The sequence below is a fragment of the Schistocerca americana genome, chromosome 4 (assembly GCF_021461395.2).
Source record: "Schistocerca americana isolate TAMUIC-IGC-003095 chromosome 4, iqSchAmer2.1, whole genome shotgun sequence".
NCBI classification, from domain to species: domain Eukaryota; kingdom Metazoa; phylum Arthropoda; class Insecta; order Orthoptera; family Acrididae; genus Schistocerca; species Schistocerca americana.
In genome coordinates this window covers 424651498-424666822 of record NC_060122.1, presented here as the reverse complement: position 1 = coordinate 424666822, position 15325 = coordinate 424651498, and the positions used below count along the sequence as shown (strand labels likewise).

Below are 15325 nucleotides of genomic sequence, written 5' to 3'. Positions count from 1 at the left end.
AACAGTACGTTCAAACAATATGGTAGTTTTATGGAGATGCTTGGGGAACTCAAATGGCAATCCCTGGAGGGAAGACGAGGTTCTTTTCGCGAAACGCTACTGAGATACTTTACAGAACTGGTATTTGAAGCTGACTGCAGACCGAGTCTACTGCCGCCAGCGTACATTTCGCGTAGGACCAGAAGATATGATGACAAAAATTAGGTCTCGTACGAAGGCGTACAGACAGTCATTTTTCCCTCACTCTATTTTCTAGTGGGAGAGGAAAGGAAATGACTAATAATGGTACAAGATAGCCTCCGCCATGCACCATCCGGTGTCTTGCGGAGTATGTATATAGATGAAGATGTACATGTACGAGATTTTATAGGGCGCATTTTATCCGTTTAATGAATGAGTTTACTATGAAAATAAGGAAAGCGTCTAATCCAGTTCCTCATTAAAGTCTACTTATTTCAAGAGAACCTGGGACGCCGCGAACTTCACGACCCATTTCCGACGGCGAAATCGCCATGAAAAGCACCACATTCTTTATTCTTAGTTCATAAGACGCTGTGCAGGAGTTTTGGTTCCAACACAAGACACTGTAATCAGTAACTGAAAGTCATCTCCTGTCCATTGTGTTGTTTTCTTTGTCGTTGTGTTACTGGTATTGGTATTAGTGGTAGTGGCGGTGGTGGTGGTGGTGGTGGTGATGATGATGGTGGTCGCCATTAGTCCGAAGCCTTGTTTGATACAGCTCAATACGCTAGTCTGCTCTGTGCAAGCCTCTTCATCTCTGAGTAACTTCTCCAACCCGCAACCACACCCAAGTGCTCAAGGCTTAGTCTACCTCTACATTTTTTAACTACCCTGTCCCCAGCTCAACCACTTTCCCACGTTACCAAATCATCGACTCATTGATGGTACAGGAAGCGTCTTATCAACTGACCCCTTTTTTAGTTATTTCGAGCAATAAATGTATTTTCAATTAAGTACTTTCTAATTAATAATCCGAGATATCCGCCTAATCTTCAGCATTCAAAAGCTTTTATTCTCTTCTTGTGTGAACTGTTTATCTTTCACGTTTCACCTCTGTACAAAGGGACACTTCAGTCAAACATACAAAAAACACTTAACATTGAGTGTTAACAAATTTTTCTTTTCCATAAATCGTTTTGTTTGTAATGCCAGTCCTTACTTAGGTAATCGTCAGTTATTTCGCGGCACAAACCGCAAAAGTCATCTATTACTTTTACTGTCTAATTTCTTAATTCTAATTTCTTATCACTAAACTTTAATTCAGTTTCCGAATTTCTACTTTTTTTTCCTTTACTGCTTGTTCAATGAAGAGATTGAATAACATGGGCGACAACCACGTCTCACTCCTTTCTAAATTCCTGCTGGGCTTTTATGTCATACCACTTCTATAGCAGCACTCTTGATTTCTGTACAAGTTGTAATTCCTATTCAGGCTGGCTAAATTCTGGCTATGAATATTCTACTGCCGCCGGCTTTCGAACCGACTAACCCTTTGCCAACGTTCACTGCAATAGCGAGTCGACTACAGTGACAGTTCGATTACATCATACGTATGTTAACTAACATTAATAATCTAGACCAGAATGAAAAATTCTCCTATCATAGCACAAACAAAGAAAACATGTCTCGTGCAGAGTCAGGAATGCAAAAGAAGGGGACTAGCTTTTCGACTTATTTGGCAGTTTCATAGGCATTTAAATCAAAAAACTCTTGACATAGTCACTTTTTTTTTCCTTGTTAATATTAATACCCATGCCACGTAATACAGTGAATAGAGCATCATGTCACATAAACTAACATATGTGATGTCATCCCCCTCCGCCAGGAACAGATCCACCCACACAAATTTTATCCTTCCATAAAAGCTTTTTTAGCTGTTACGTGTATATTCTTCAGCCATATGGTATTAAATATTGTTTGCTATGACTGGCGAATCTTCTGTGTTTTGGGCACAGCTTGTAAATTTCCGACACCTTGCAACTAAGAGAGCTCACTGCGCTTGAAAAGCAGGGTTAACTCGAAAAAAGTGGAAATATGTCAAGACGTTTTGATTTAAATGCTCTGACGCTGCCAGATAAGTCGAAAGGATAGTTCCCTTCTTTTACAGCCGTATCTCTGTCCAGGACATATTAACTTTTTATATGCTACGACAGGAGCATTTCTGACCCTGGTTCCCAACTTTTACCCCACTGTAATTTTGACGTCAGGCCGCCATAGCTTGGCAACCGACGTAGATTTTTGTTGATTCGGGCGACGAGAGATCCGGTATAGGACTTTTCTTGTATTATTTCGGACCATGTTGCTTACATCGTGATAACAGATAAATCTTTCACAAAACAACAGAACGACCATTGAAAGTATACATGGTGCCCGAGAAAGAAAAAGCTTACAAAAAACGTGTGTTTTTCATGTAAAATCTGAATGGTGCTAGATTTTTGACAAAGTTTTAATTTTATCACAAGAATACACTTTTTATTTATCTGAATCACTTTAAACCGTCTCCGCGCGTTCAATTCACGTAAGAATGATTTTTATGTGCTACATTTACCTTGACTTTAAACCGTTGTATCTCGACAACGGGTAAAAATTATTCAAGAAAGGAATTTGACTTGATCCATTTATCTGCCTTCGTGCAAAGTTGAACTGATTCGTTCCAGTTGAAAGTACAGAAGTGGCGCGTTTAAAAACTTCCTAGAAAAACTTGTTTTTTTGCACGTATTTGCACGTAAAATTCGAACGGTGCACATACAAATGGTGCTATTAGCTGTAAATTAATTTCAGCTCAGTTAAAGTCTTTCGTAAAAGAGGTTAATCGATCCACACAATTTGCTTGGACGCACCTCCAGTTCGTCGTTCCAACCTTGTTTAATATACTATAGTAAATAGTTACAGTAAGACAGATGATCGACTATATAAATGGCTGCTGGTCCGCACTAAACCAAAAACTTTTTACTCCATGTTTCTAGTTAAAATAGGTACATAGCACTAAGACCCCTCTCCCCTCCCCCTTCCCCCAAACCGCGATTCTGCGGGCGGCATTCTCAAACATATTTGGTACAGCGCTTACGCGCAGTAAGACTCTTGCTGCGACTATAAAGCAGAAGAAATCAATTTCCGAGCTATACTTCGTCTCTGCTGGTCATGATGTAGATGCGACGTTAAACTTCCGTTTTCCGCAACATTCCATTTGCTTTTCCAGCCGAGCCGCCCAGCTGTCTGGCGTGTCAGGCACCTGGAGCTGGAGGCTGGTGACTCCATCGAGCATAAATCATGTACGCCGGCACTCTCTGACAGTTATCAGGAAATGCCTATATTCATCGCGGCCGTATATCGTCTGAATAAGGCAGGGAGGAGCGCGCCAGAATGTTAATGCGGCTTGGGTCGGCAGCGGGACAGGCCGCCTAATAAGGACGAGTCGCAGGAATGAGCGGCTGCCCATCCGCCCCGTCAGCTGAGCGTCCGTACTCGCTCCACAGGCGATCTCGCTCGCGAGTACGGCGCCCGCAACAAATACAGGTCACAAGGAATTGAACAGCCTTGCGGAATAAGGCGGTATCCCTCAGTCCGGTGGAAACAGAACTAGGTGCATACTACAGGGCGGCGCACGAAATGTGTTACCAATCGTTTCTTTCACAATTTACGACGCACATTAGATATCCCGCTGGGATCTCTACAGCAGTACCAGCAGAGCTTAGAAAAAAAAATTAGTTACGAAATGACGCGTAATTCACGATACTGCCGCTAGGAGACTAGTAAGCAGCAATGGCTGGCAATGGAAGACTGAGGACACAGCAACGATCGGCAATTGTGTTACTTTTTCATGAAACGAAAAGTCTTGTTGTGACTCAGAGGCGTTTTCGACAACAGTTTAACACACGATGGGTCCCTTGCAAGAAGACCATCCACAGGTTGTACGACAAATTTGTACAGGAAGGGACAGTATTGGAAGCGAAGCGACCTCGGCCTAAGCCTGTTTGTTCACCTGAGAATACTGAAGTGGTACGAGTTGCTGTACAGAGAAGTCCCGGAAAATCATGAAGAAAGGCAGCAGTGCGACTGGGAATATCCAGACGCTCCGTTCAACGCTTTCTTAAAAGTGACCTCCATATGTACCCATACAAGATGACCTGTGCACAGAAGCTCACTGAAGAACACAAGCAGCAGAGACTACTGTTTGCTTAGTGGGCGGAGGATAGGGAAGAAACTCTCAACAACGTTTGGTTTTCAGACGAGGCGCATTTTCATTTAGACGGTGTGGTTAACAAACAAAACGTACGCTTTTGGGCCACTGAAAACCCACAAGTGCTTCATGAACGGCAACCTTATGCTCCGAGAATGACAGCGCGGGCAGCAGTTTCCAGTCACGGACTTACTGGACCCTTTTTCTTTGAAGAAACTGTGAACAGTGAGCGTTATTTGACCATATTTCGCAATAGCTTCATTCCACAGCTTCTTGCTACTGCCTTGCCCTTCAACACGCAGAGGTTCAGGCGAGATGGAGCAAGGCCACATACTGCAAACACTGTGTTGGAGTTTTTACACGAGCATTTCGAGATGCGGATCATTTCACTCAGGTTTCCAGGTCGCTTCAACCCACAAGTGCTTCATGAACGGTAACCTTATGCTCCGAGAATTACAGCGCGGGCAGCAGTTTCCAGTCACGGACTTATTGGACCCTTTTTCTTTGAAGAAACTATGAACAGTGAGCGTTATTTGACCATATTTCGCAATAGCTTCATTCCACAGCTTCTTGCTACTGCCTTGCCCTTCAACACGCAGAGGTTCATGCGAGATGGAGCAAGGCCAAATACTGCAAACACTGTGTTGGAGTTTTTACACGAGCATTTCGAGATGCGGATCATTTCACTCAGGTTTCCAGGTCGCTTCAATGACGGACAAAATGCCCCCCCCCCCCCCCCAATAGTCCAGACCTCAATCCATGTGACTTTTTTCTTTGGGGGTACCTAGAGGAAGTGAAATTACGGAAGACATGTGCCGTAGGGTAATCTCACTTCAGTGTTCATTTGATGGAAGTTAGGAAACGAAATGGTGGATATATTGAGCATATGCTGAGTTAAAACAAATCTCCATGGACGGCTCTTCATTGCAGTATATGTTCCTTTCAGATTGTATTGACAATAAAGTTTATGTTCAAAAACAAAATGGTAACACATTTCGTGCGCCACCCTGTACGTGAGCTGGATCCATCTGGCGTCAGTTCATTGAACTACTAGCTGAGTACCCGGCGTTGCCCGCATATTTATTCCACTCTTCTGTTAGTCCATCGCCTTCTTCTCCCACTCTCTTTCCATCTCCTCCTGCCTCTCTGTCTGCCCATGTGCTCCTCCCCCTTATCTCTTACAATCTGCTCCTTCTCGCTCTGTTCATCCACTCCTCTCTTTGTCAATCTCCTCCTCCTCTCTCTATTTCCTCCTCCCTCTCTGATTGTTCAAAAAATGGTTCAAATGGCTCTGAGCACAATGGGACTCAACTGCTGAGGTCATTAGTCCCCTAGAACTTAGAACTAGTTAAACCTAACTAACCTAAGGACATCACAAACATCCATGCCCGAGGCAGGATTCGAACCTGCGACCGTAGCGGTCTTGCGGTTCCAGACTGCAGCGCCTTTAACCGCACGGCCACTTCGGCCGGCCCTCTCTGATTGTTCATCTCCTCCTCCGCCTCTCTCTGCCTGTCTCTTACTCCCCATGTCTCTGTCCATCTCCTCCTCTTCCTGTCTCCGTCCATTTCTCTCGCCCCTCTCTTTGTCCATTTCCTCTTCCTTCCATTTACGCCCATCTCCCCTCCCCCTCGCTGTCTGTCCATCTTCCCGTGTCCTCTTCTTTCTCGACATTATCATGCTCATCCCAATAGGAGCTGATTTTTCTTACGCCCTACAGCATTTCCTTCCAGATTGTAGCTAATATGTATACCAAATTCGAAATCGTTCGAGGGGTTAAGAACGCGCTTTTTACCCATGTCTTCGCCTGTAGACGCACACGTCAAATGTGTTTCACATATATGTAACATACTTCAAGCGTATTTGTACTCTTTTTTCACGTCTATGTCTAGCGAATTTCTCACCGCAGATTCATTTTCACGCAGCTCAATTTCTATGGCGCCGTATTTTCTGAATTATGTGCTGTACAATGATACAATTTTCCAGGCACATCCAGTGGTATAGGTGCCTACTGTCTGCAAAATTCGTTGTGATTAGAGTCCGTAGTAAAGAAGTAACAAATTAATACGTCACGCGGCCGGCCGCGGTGGTCTAGCGGTTCTAGGCGCTCAGTTCGGAACCTCGCGACTGCTACGGTCGCAGGTTCGAATCCTGCCTCGGGCATGGATGTGTGTGATGTCCTTAGGTTAGTTAGGTTTAAGTAGTTCTAAGTTCTAGGGGACTGATGACCACAGATGTTAAGTCCCATAGTGCTCAGAGCCAATACGTCACGCATGATGCGCCAGCTTCTCACATATCCCACTGTTTATGACGTCATATCCCCTGAGCTATGAGTCGAAAATGATATATTTTTGTAGGTACATTCAGCGGCAGACGTGGACACTGTCTGCTAAAAGTGTTGCGAATGTAGTCAGTAGAAAAGAAGTGATAAATTTAAATGTCTTTTATAATACGATAGTTTTTAACGCACTTCGGTGCTTATGACGTCATATCTCCTGAACTAAGCATCGCACAAGGATTTAATATTTCTGGTAAATTCACTGGTAGACGTAAATACTGCATTCAAAATGTTTCAGGAATACAATTTGTAGTAAATAAGTAATAAATTAAAACGTCATGCTTCATGCGGCAGTTTTACCGCACGAAGAGCAAAAATGTAGTAAGTGACAATGTTCTTTCCTTTCATAATTTTGTGCGGCTCGTCAGAGAGAAAAAGTTTCCTCAAGGTTTGAAATCATGTGTAAAACTTGCTGCAAGGCTCTAAGTGCTTCCATTCACAAATACTGGACGACTAAAATATGGGTTTTCGGGAGTCGTGGGCTACAGTGCTGTTTCACCACCACCCCAACCTGTTGATGGGCGGGTGATTCTTCTCCCCACAGTGATTCTTTCCAGATAGTAATTCATATGTGTACCAAGTCTGGTTCAAATCGATCCAATGGTGTAGGTGGAGATGTGGAACATAAATATATACGTACATCAATTTTTATAGAAAATTTGGAAATTTGTGGTAAGATCCTATGGGACCAAACTGCTGAGGTCATCGGTCCCTAAGCTTACATATTACTTAATCTAACTTAAACTAACTTACGCTAAGGGCAACACACACACCCATCCCCGAGGGAGGAGTCGAACCTCCGACAGGAGGAGCCGTGCGAACCGTGACAAGACCCTCCAGACCTCGTGGCTACCCTGTGCGGCTCATTTTTATGATTTGTGTGGATTAGAGTGTGAGATAGTTCCATGTCAGTACTAGTACGAATAAGGTAACAGGTATTACGAAGTAACCTCAAACTTCTGAACAGAACAAGGCAGCACCCCGTATCTCTGTGATAACTGTGTTCCCACTGGTTAACTGATCACCTAATCGACCAATGGGTGACCAGCTTTATACCTTGGGTTTATGGTCAACACGGCTGACTCAGAAAGAGACGGTTTTGAGGCAGATTAGTTATAAATAATGAAAATACTTAAAATACCAGTTTACCCTTCGTGATGCAGATTTTGGCATTATTGAGAAGTTAAAGCGACGTACACAATACATTTACACCCTACAAGAATGGGCAAAGCTGATCCGAAATTCAGCGAAAGGCAAACCCTTCTCTATAATAGAATTACAGAAAAAGGATTTTGTCAGTTTGCTTCAGTTTTTAAAACAGCAAACAAAAAGAAACAATCATGGACTTGCGAAAGACATCTGCACTAAGACTGAGAGTGATGACATAGGCTACTATACTACCATTAAGTCCACAGCAGGGAAAAGGTAAGCTGCAATAAATAAATGACACTTTTCTGAAATCTAAGTATCCCAGCGGTAAGTCCATCAAAGCTGCTTAACTGTCTGATATAACGTCGATATTGAATTCTAAACCTCCCATTCACCATGACTTTTGTCAAAATTTGAAATCATAAAATGGAGGTTAAACAGAAGAAAGTAAAGAACATGTTATTTAGCCTGTTTAATGGAAAGTATGTTGAGTTATTTTTCTCTATTGTATTTGAACATATAATGTGCAAATTTTACTTACGGTCAGCCTTGGTAGCTGCACGGTCAGCTCGGAGATTGCCAAGTGAAGGGGACCAGGTTCGATTCCCAGCTGGGTTGGCGATTTTCTCCGCTCGGAAACTGTGTGCTGTGTTGCCTTTATATTTGTATCGACATAGTTGATATTCCGATATTGTGATAGCTCAAAGTCGAAAGCCAATAAATTGAACAAAAACAAACTTTTCCTAGTCTCGTGCTCAATATGTGCGAACTATTAGTCCTACGGAAAAAATGAACGGGACCTTTTTGAAGAAATTTAATGTAGTTAAATTCTGTACAGGGATATGTTTTCTTTACAGGCCATAGTTTCCAAATTATTCAAGAAAAACTTACAAAATTGACATTCAATCGGGTTTTTCTTGATTAACTCGAAAACTGTGGCCTCTAGCGAAAATGTATCCCAGTACAAAATTTAAATACATTAAATTTCCTACAAAAAGGTCCTGTTCATTTTTTGTAGGACTAATAGTTTGGACGTAGCGAGCGAGATAATATAAAAAATCTCGCGCGTGGTTTTTGAAGACGCTGTGGGTTGCACAAAACCCATAGGTAGCAGCAGGATTACCCTGTGTATGTCATTAGTCAAGTAGAAGTTTTTACAACAATAATTGACGTATTCTGCCTCACATTTGCAGGAACTTACTGCAGTACCTATGTAACTAACTCCATAAAACATTTTCTGATTGGTTGGTTGGTTGGTTGTTTTTGGGGGGAAGGAGACCAGACAGCGAGGTCATCGGTCTCATCGGATTAGGGAAGGAAGTCGGCCGTGCCCTTTGAAAGGAACCATCCCGGCATTTGCCTGGAGCGATTTAGGGAAATCACGGAAAACCTAAATCAGGATGGCCGGACGCGGGATTGAACCGTCGTCCTTCCGAATGCGAGTCCAGTGTGATAACCACTGCGCCACCTCGCTCGGTTTCTGATTGTTATTCCTTTGATAACGACACGTAATCTGTTAAAATGTTTAATACGATAATTAAATTTTTTAGGGATACCACTCTATTCCACTAATCAATTCAATTACAGGTTTGCAAATATCCCCCGAAACCCACTATGCATTCAAATCCCATTTATACTTCCTAAAGAACAAGCCCCCAGAAAAAAAGACAGTTGACGACGTGAGTCCTGACAAGATACATTAATTTGTAAAACATTTGTTTGTTACAGATTCTCTGCTGTAGCATTTAAGTAGTATACTACAACAAATAATTGACGTAACAGTAAAGTCGTTTCAAAAGACTGATGAAAGCGGCTTTTACAAAGGGAGACTGCGGCTTTAAGCAGCGCTTAGCAGCAACGAACTAGATGATTACGCGCATCTGAGTAATGGAATGATGTGGTATAGACGTTTTTACGCCTCTCTCCAGATCTGGTACACTGACTATGCGTATTACAGTCGACTGTTCAATGATCACACACAGCAGTCATTAATTGTCACTTTCAATAACTTTTCTTATGTCTTCAGCACTGTCTTATTTTTCCAACAAGCTTACGCGTTTCGACTTCCCGTCATTTTTCAGAGGCTACAACATGCAAAATGGCTCTGAGCACTATGGGACTTAACATCTATGGTCATCAGTCCCCTAGAACGTAGAACTACTTAAACCTAACTAACCGAAGGACATCACACAACACCCAGTCATCGCGAGGCAGAGAAAATCCCTGACCCCGCCGTGAATCGAACCCGGGAACCCGGGCCGGCCGCTGGTGGCCGAGCGGTTCTGGCGCTACAGTCTGGAACCGCGCGACCGCTACGGTCGCAGGTTCGAATCCTGCCTCGGGCATGGATGTATGTGTTGTCCTTAGGTTAGTTAGGTTTAAGTAGTTCTAAGTTCTAGGGGACTTATGACCTCAGCAGTTGAGTCCCATAGTGCTCAGAGCCATTTGAACCATTTTGAACCGGGAACCCGGGCGCGGGAAGCGAGAACGCTACCGCACGACTACGAGCTGCGGACTACAACATGCAATATATGTAATATGTCTCTTATCAGTGGTGAAATGTATCATATTTTCATATCTTCCGATGTCAGTTTTGTGTTGTATTTTGTAGGCTTTGGAAATGGCGGAAAATCGATACGCATAAGCTTGTTGAAAAAAGAAAAGTGTGATCAAGGCATCAGAAAAGTTATTAGAAGTATATCCAACTGGCCGCGTCGTTTCACAGCATTTTAATGCAAATTGCATTCATCTTCACATTGCGAAATACGCAGTCAGTATGATCAAAAGTATATGGACACGTATTAACGGGTTTGTCCATCCTTCACCTTTATGATGGATCAGCTCTACTGAGTACACTTTTAATGAGTTGTCTCAATGTCTGTGGAGGAGTTGCAGCCCTTCCTTCCTCGACACCCGAAACCAGAGAAGGCAGTGATGTCGGACGCTGGGGTCTGGAGCGAAGACGACATTCTAATGCGTCCCAAAGGTGTTCCACTTGTGACGGTCCTCTTATGGTGCGATCGTACCAATTTTTTGTTTGTGAATTACCCACGGGACTCTGGATAGCCTAGTCCATTTCAGGAATGTTAATGTACGCAGACCACAGCTCTATACATCTGTTTTATGACAGGGTGCATTGGCAAGCTGATGCAAGTAATCACGATCTCCGAACAGTCGAACAGTTCCTGTTCTGAAAGCAGTACACAGTGCCGTAAAACGTGTTCATATCGTTCCACATTTAGTATTTCTTAAGCGTAATAAGGGGACCGTACCATACCATAAAACCATCACCTCCGTACTTCCCGACAGGCATTAAGCATGGTCCAAAGTAACGTTCATCAGGCATTTGCCAAACCCAAGAGCTGCCATCTTCACTATGAGGACGAAGATTTGCTTTGAATGCACGCTGCAACGGTCGTGGGAGTCAGTTACCTTTGAGACTGGGCGTGTTAAGTTGATGTTAGTCAAGTATACTTTTAAGGTAACAAAGACGCCATTATTTGAATAAGGTCGTATGATAGCTCTACGAGAAGCTTGATGCTACTTCTGCGATACTGCACAACGACATGGCAGAAATCTAGCCACTGTACATGATTATTGGCAGCGGTCGTCACGAAGAAGACCGCGGTCCAGACGGCCACGTGGCACTACCGAGAAGGAAGACCACTGTGTTCGGTCTATGGCTCTGACTTATCGTACTGCGTCTAAAGCAGCAATGTGAGTTGCAGTCGGCACCACAGCGACACAACGAACTTTGCAAATTGGAGCCGGCCGATGTGGCCGAGCGGTTCTAGGCGCTTCAGACTGGAACCGCGCGACCGCTACGGTCGCAAGGTTCGAATCCTGCCTCGGGCATCGATGTGTGTGATGTCCTTAGGTTAGTTAGGTTTAAGTAGTTCTAAGTTCTAGGGCACTGATGACCTCAGATGTTAAATCCCATAGTGCTCAGAGCCACTTGAACCATTTTTTTTGCAAATCGGTTACTTCAAGGATAGGTCCGAGCCAGATGCCTTGTAGCGTGCATTCCACTGACACCAAACTACAGCCATTTGCGACTTCAGTGATGTCAAGCGAGAGCTCATTGGAGGACATGGTGGCAGACTGTTGTGTTTTCTGATGAAAGCTGGTCCTGCCTCGGGGCCAGTAATGGCCATGTATCGGTTAGAAAGAGGCCATTTGAGGACCTGCAACCAATTTGCAATTTGCCTCCGTGCTAGACACCCTGGACCGACACCTGGAGTTATGGTCTGCGTTGCGATTTAGTATGACAGCAGGAGCAGTTTCGTGGTTATCCCACGCACCCTGAGTGTAAAACTATACGTCAATCTGGTGATTCGCCTGTTGTGCTGACATTCATGAATAACATTCCAGGGGGTGTTTTCCAACAGGAAAACGCTCACCCACGTACCGCTACTGTAACCTGATACGTTTTACAGAATGTCGACATGTTTCCTTGGCCTACTCGATCATCAGACTTGTTTCCAATCGATCACATACTGGAATCATCGGACGGCAGCTCCAGATCATCCAGAAACAGTATTAACCGTCCATGTATTGATCGACCAAGCGCAACAGCCATGGAAGTCCGTCCCACAAACTGACATCCGGCACCTGTACAGCCGCGCGAGGTAGCCGCGGGGTCTTGGGCGTCTTGCCACTGTCCAGGCGGCTCCCCCCGGCGCCTCCCTCGGGCATGGGTGTAAGTAGTTCGTAAGTCTAGGGGCCGATGACCTCAGCAGTTTGGCCGCATAAGACCTTACCACACATTTCCAATTTTTGCGCCTGTACAACATAATACATGCACGTTGGTATGCTTACATTCAACATTCTGGCGGTTACCTCGGTTATTAATGTACAGGCACTTCATATTTGCAATGGCTTATCTCGCGCTTGCATCAACCTGTGATCTTGCAATGCTAATCACTTACATATGTTACCTAGACAAATGTATTCCCGAAACTTCATTATTCTACATTAATTATTTTTTGGTGTCGTGTATATATTGTCCATAGTATTGGTCCTACACCACTCGCTTGTGTCACGCCAGAAGTTACTTTTAGGTCTGAAGACTCCTCTCCGTTCAAAATGAACTGCTGTGTTCTCTCTGCTAGAAACTCTTCAGCCAGTCACAATTGACCCGATATTTTGTGCACTCGTATTTTGCTCGTTAGGCGGCAGTGTGGGACTGTATCGAACGCCTCCAGGAAATCAAAGAACAAGGATCTACCTGGGCGCCTGTATCTACTGCTTTCTGGGTCTGGTGGATGAACAGAGCGGGCTGCGTTTTAGACAATCATTGTTTTTGGAACCCATATTGATTCCTACAGAGGACATCTTCGGTTTAGAGGAATGTCACAATACATGGGCATAAAACATGTTCTACAACAGACCGACTTTAGAGATACACACTGCGGCCAAAACAGTCACGGGGTGTCTCATAATATCATGTAGACGTCCTTTTTCCCGGCGCAGTGCAGCAACTCTATCTGATATGGAATCAACAAGTCGCTGGAGGTCCCCTGCAGAAATATTGAGCCATGCTGCCTCTATAGTTGTACATAATTGCGAAAGTGTTGCCGGTGCACGATTTTGCGCACGGGTTGACCTCTCGATTATGTCCCATAAATGAGATTCATGTCGGGCGATCTGGGTGGCCAAATCATTTGATGGAACTGTCCAGAATTTTCGACGTGGCGCACTGTCATCCACAAAAATGCCATCGTTGTTTGGGAACGTGAAGTCCATGAATGACTGCAGGTGGTCTCCAAGTAGCCGAACAGAACCATTTCCAGTCAACGATCCGTTCAGTTGGACCAGAGGAGCCAGTCCATTCCGTGTAAATAGAGTCCACTGCACTGTTGACAACTTGGGTCCATGGCTTCGTGGGGCCTGCACCATCCTCGAACCCTACCATCAGCTGTTACCAGCTGAAATTTGGACTCAGCTGTCCTGGCCACAGTTTTTCAGTTGTCTATGATTCCACCGATATGGTCACGAGACGAGGAGAGGTACTGCAGGCGATGTCGTGCTATTAGCAAAGGCACTCGCGTCGGTTGTCTGTTGCCATACCTCATTAACGCCAAATTTCACCATACTATCCAAATGGGTAAGATCGTCTTACGTCCCACATTGATTTCTGCGGTTGTTTCGCTCATTGTTGCTTGTCTGCTAGCACTGACAACTTTATGCAAACTCTGCTGCTCTCGGTCGTTAAGTGAAGGCCGTCGGCCACCATGTTGTCCATGGTGAGAGGTAACGCTTGAAAATTGGTATTCCCAGCACACTCTTGACACTGTGGATCTCGGAATACTAAATTCAATGATGAGTTTAGAAATGAAATGTCCCATGCGTCTAGCTCCAACTACCATTCCGCTTTCAAAATCTGTTAATTCTCGCCGTGAGCCGTAATCACGTCGGAAATAATTTCGCATGAATCACCCGAGCACAAATGACAGCACCGCCAATGCACTGCGCCTTTATACCTTGTGTACGCGACACTACCGCCAGATGTATATGAGCATGTCGCTGTCGAGTGGTTTTTGTCACCGCAGTGTAGAGATAGTTGTATCATCTTCCCTCTAGTTCGGTTCAAGACCTCTTCTTTAGTTTGGATGAAGATGAGAGCGCGGGGTAATGCCCCAGTGAATAGTTTCGCATAAAACGAGCTGCACTGCAAGTGCGGCAACGGCAGTGCCCGGAGTCTGCAGCGAGGGCCAGCAGCGTGTGACGGCCGGTGGTCGTGGTCCGGCTAACGGCGAGATTTTGGCCGGCCTGCGCTCGAGGCGAGTGACCTTGCGGCCGGGCCCATTCGTATTCGGCGCGCGACGCCCAATGCCGGCCCATCCTCTCCGCGGTTTCGGTAAACAGCCGCGCCGGGCCCGCGGCAGGCGAGCATTCCGGAGCCCGCACCGTCTCCGGCCAGCAAAGCACGCCGTGCGTCTCTGGGGCACTGTCCTTCCCTCTCTCTCAACATCGTCCTCTTATCCGGTCTCATATCGTCTTCCCCTCCTTTCTCAATTAAAACCGATCCGTTTATTAAGATAATTAGCATTTATTGTTCTGTCTCACAAGGGGAGGCCGCGACGCTTGAAACGCGGATTTACTGCAAACTTCGTATACTCGTAGTACTCCATGAGGACAACAAAATGTGTGAGTAGTGGCGCGTACTTCTCAAGCGTTATTGAGAAAATCGCAAGATAATTTCCGCCGTCAAATATATACACGTTCCTGCCCATTTTTACTATGATGCCGACACGGTAGCTCAGCGTGTTCGGTCAGAGGGTTACGTGCCCTCTGTAATAAAAAAAAACTGAGTTAATCGATCAACAACGAACTTCAGTGGATGTCTTACGACGTCCGCCCCGAGCAGATGCAACGAACAAAAGCGAACAAAATGAGATTAAAAAAAACAAAAAGTGGGCTGCGTGCTCTCTGTAATAAAAAAAAACTGAGTCAAGGAATAAACGATCAACTTGAACGGATGTGTTGAGACGTCCGCCCAGACCAAACGCAACGAACTGTATCGAAAAAAAAAAAAGTGGTTAGCGTTCAGGCCCCTTAATCGTTAGGCCGCTGGATCGAGTCCCGTTCGCCAGTTTTTTTTATTTTCAGCACAGTCATTTTCTATACTATTTATA

The 15325-nt window shown here is 44.7% G+C and overlaps 1 protein-coding gene across 1 annotated transcript in view; it reads right to left on the bottom strand.

Moving 5' to 3' along the window:
- The window catches only part of LOC124613520 (formin-like protein 20), a 74115-nt gene extending 59532 nt beyond the window's left edge, over positions 1 to 14583 (bottom strand). Inside the window, exon 1 of the mRNA XM_047142231.1 lies at positions 14460 to 14583. Within this exon, the coding sequence (XP_046998187.1) occupies positions 14460 to 14583 (124 nt within the window). The remainder of the gene's footprint in view (positions 1 to 14459) is intronic.
- Between the last annotated feature and the right edge of the window lie 742 nt (positions 14584 to 15325).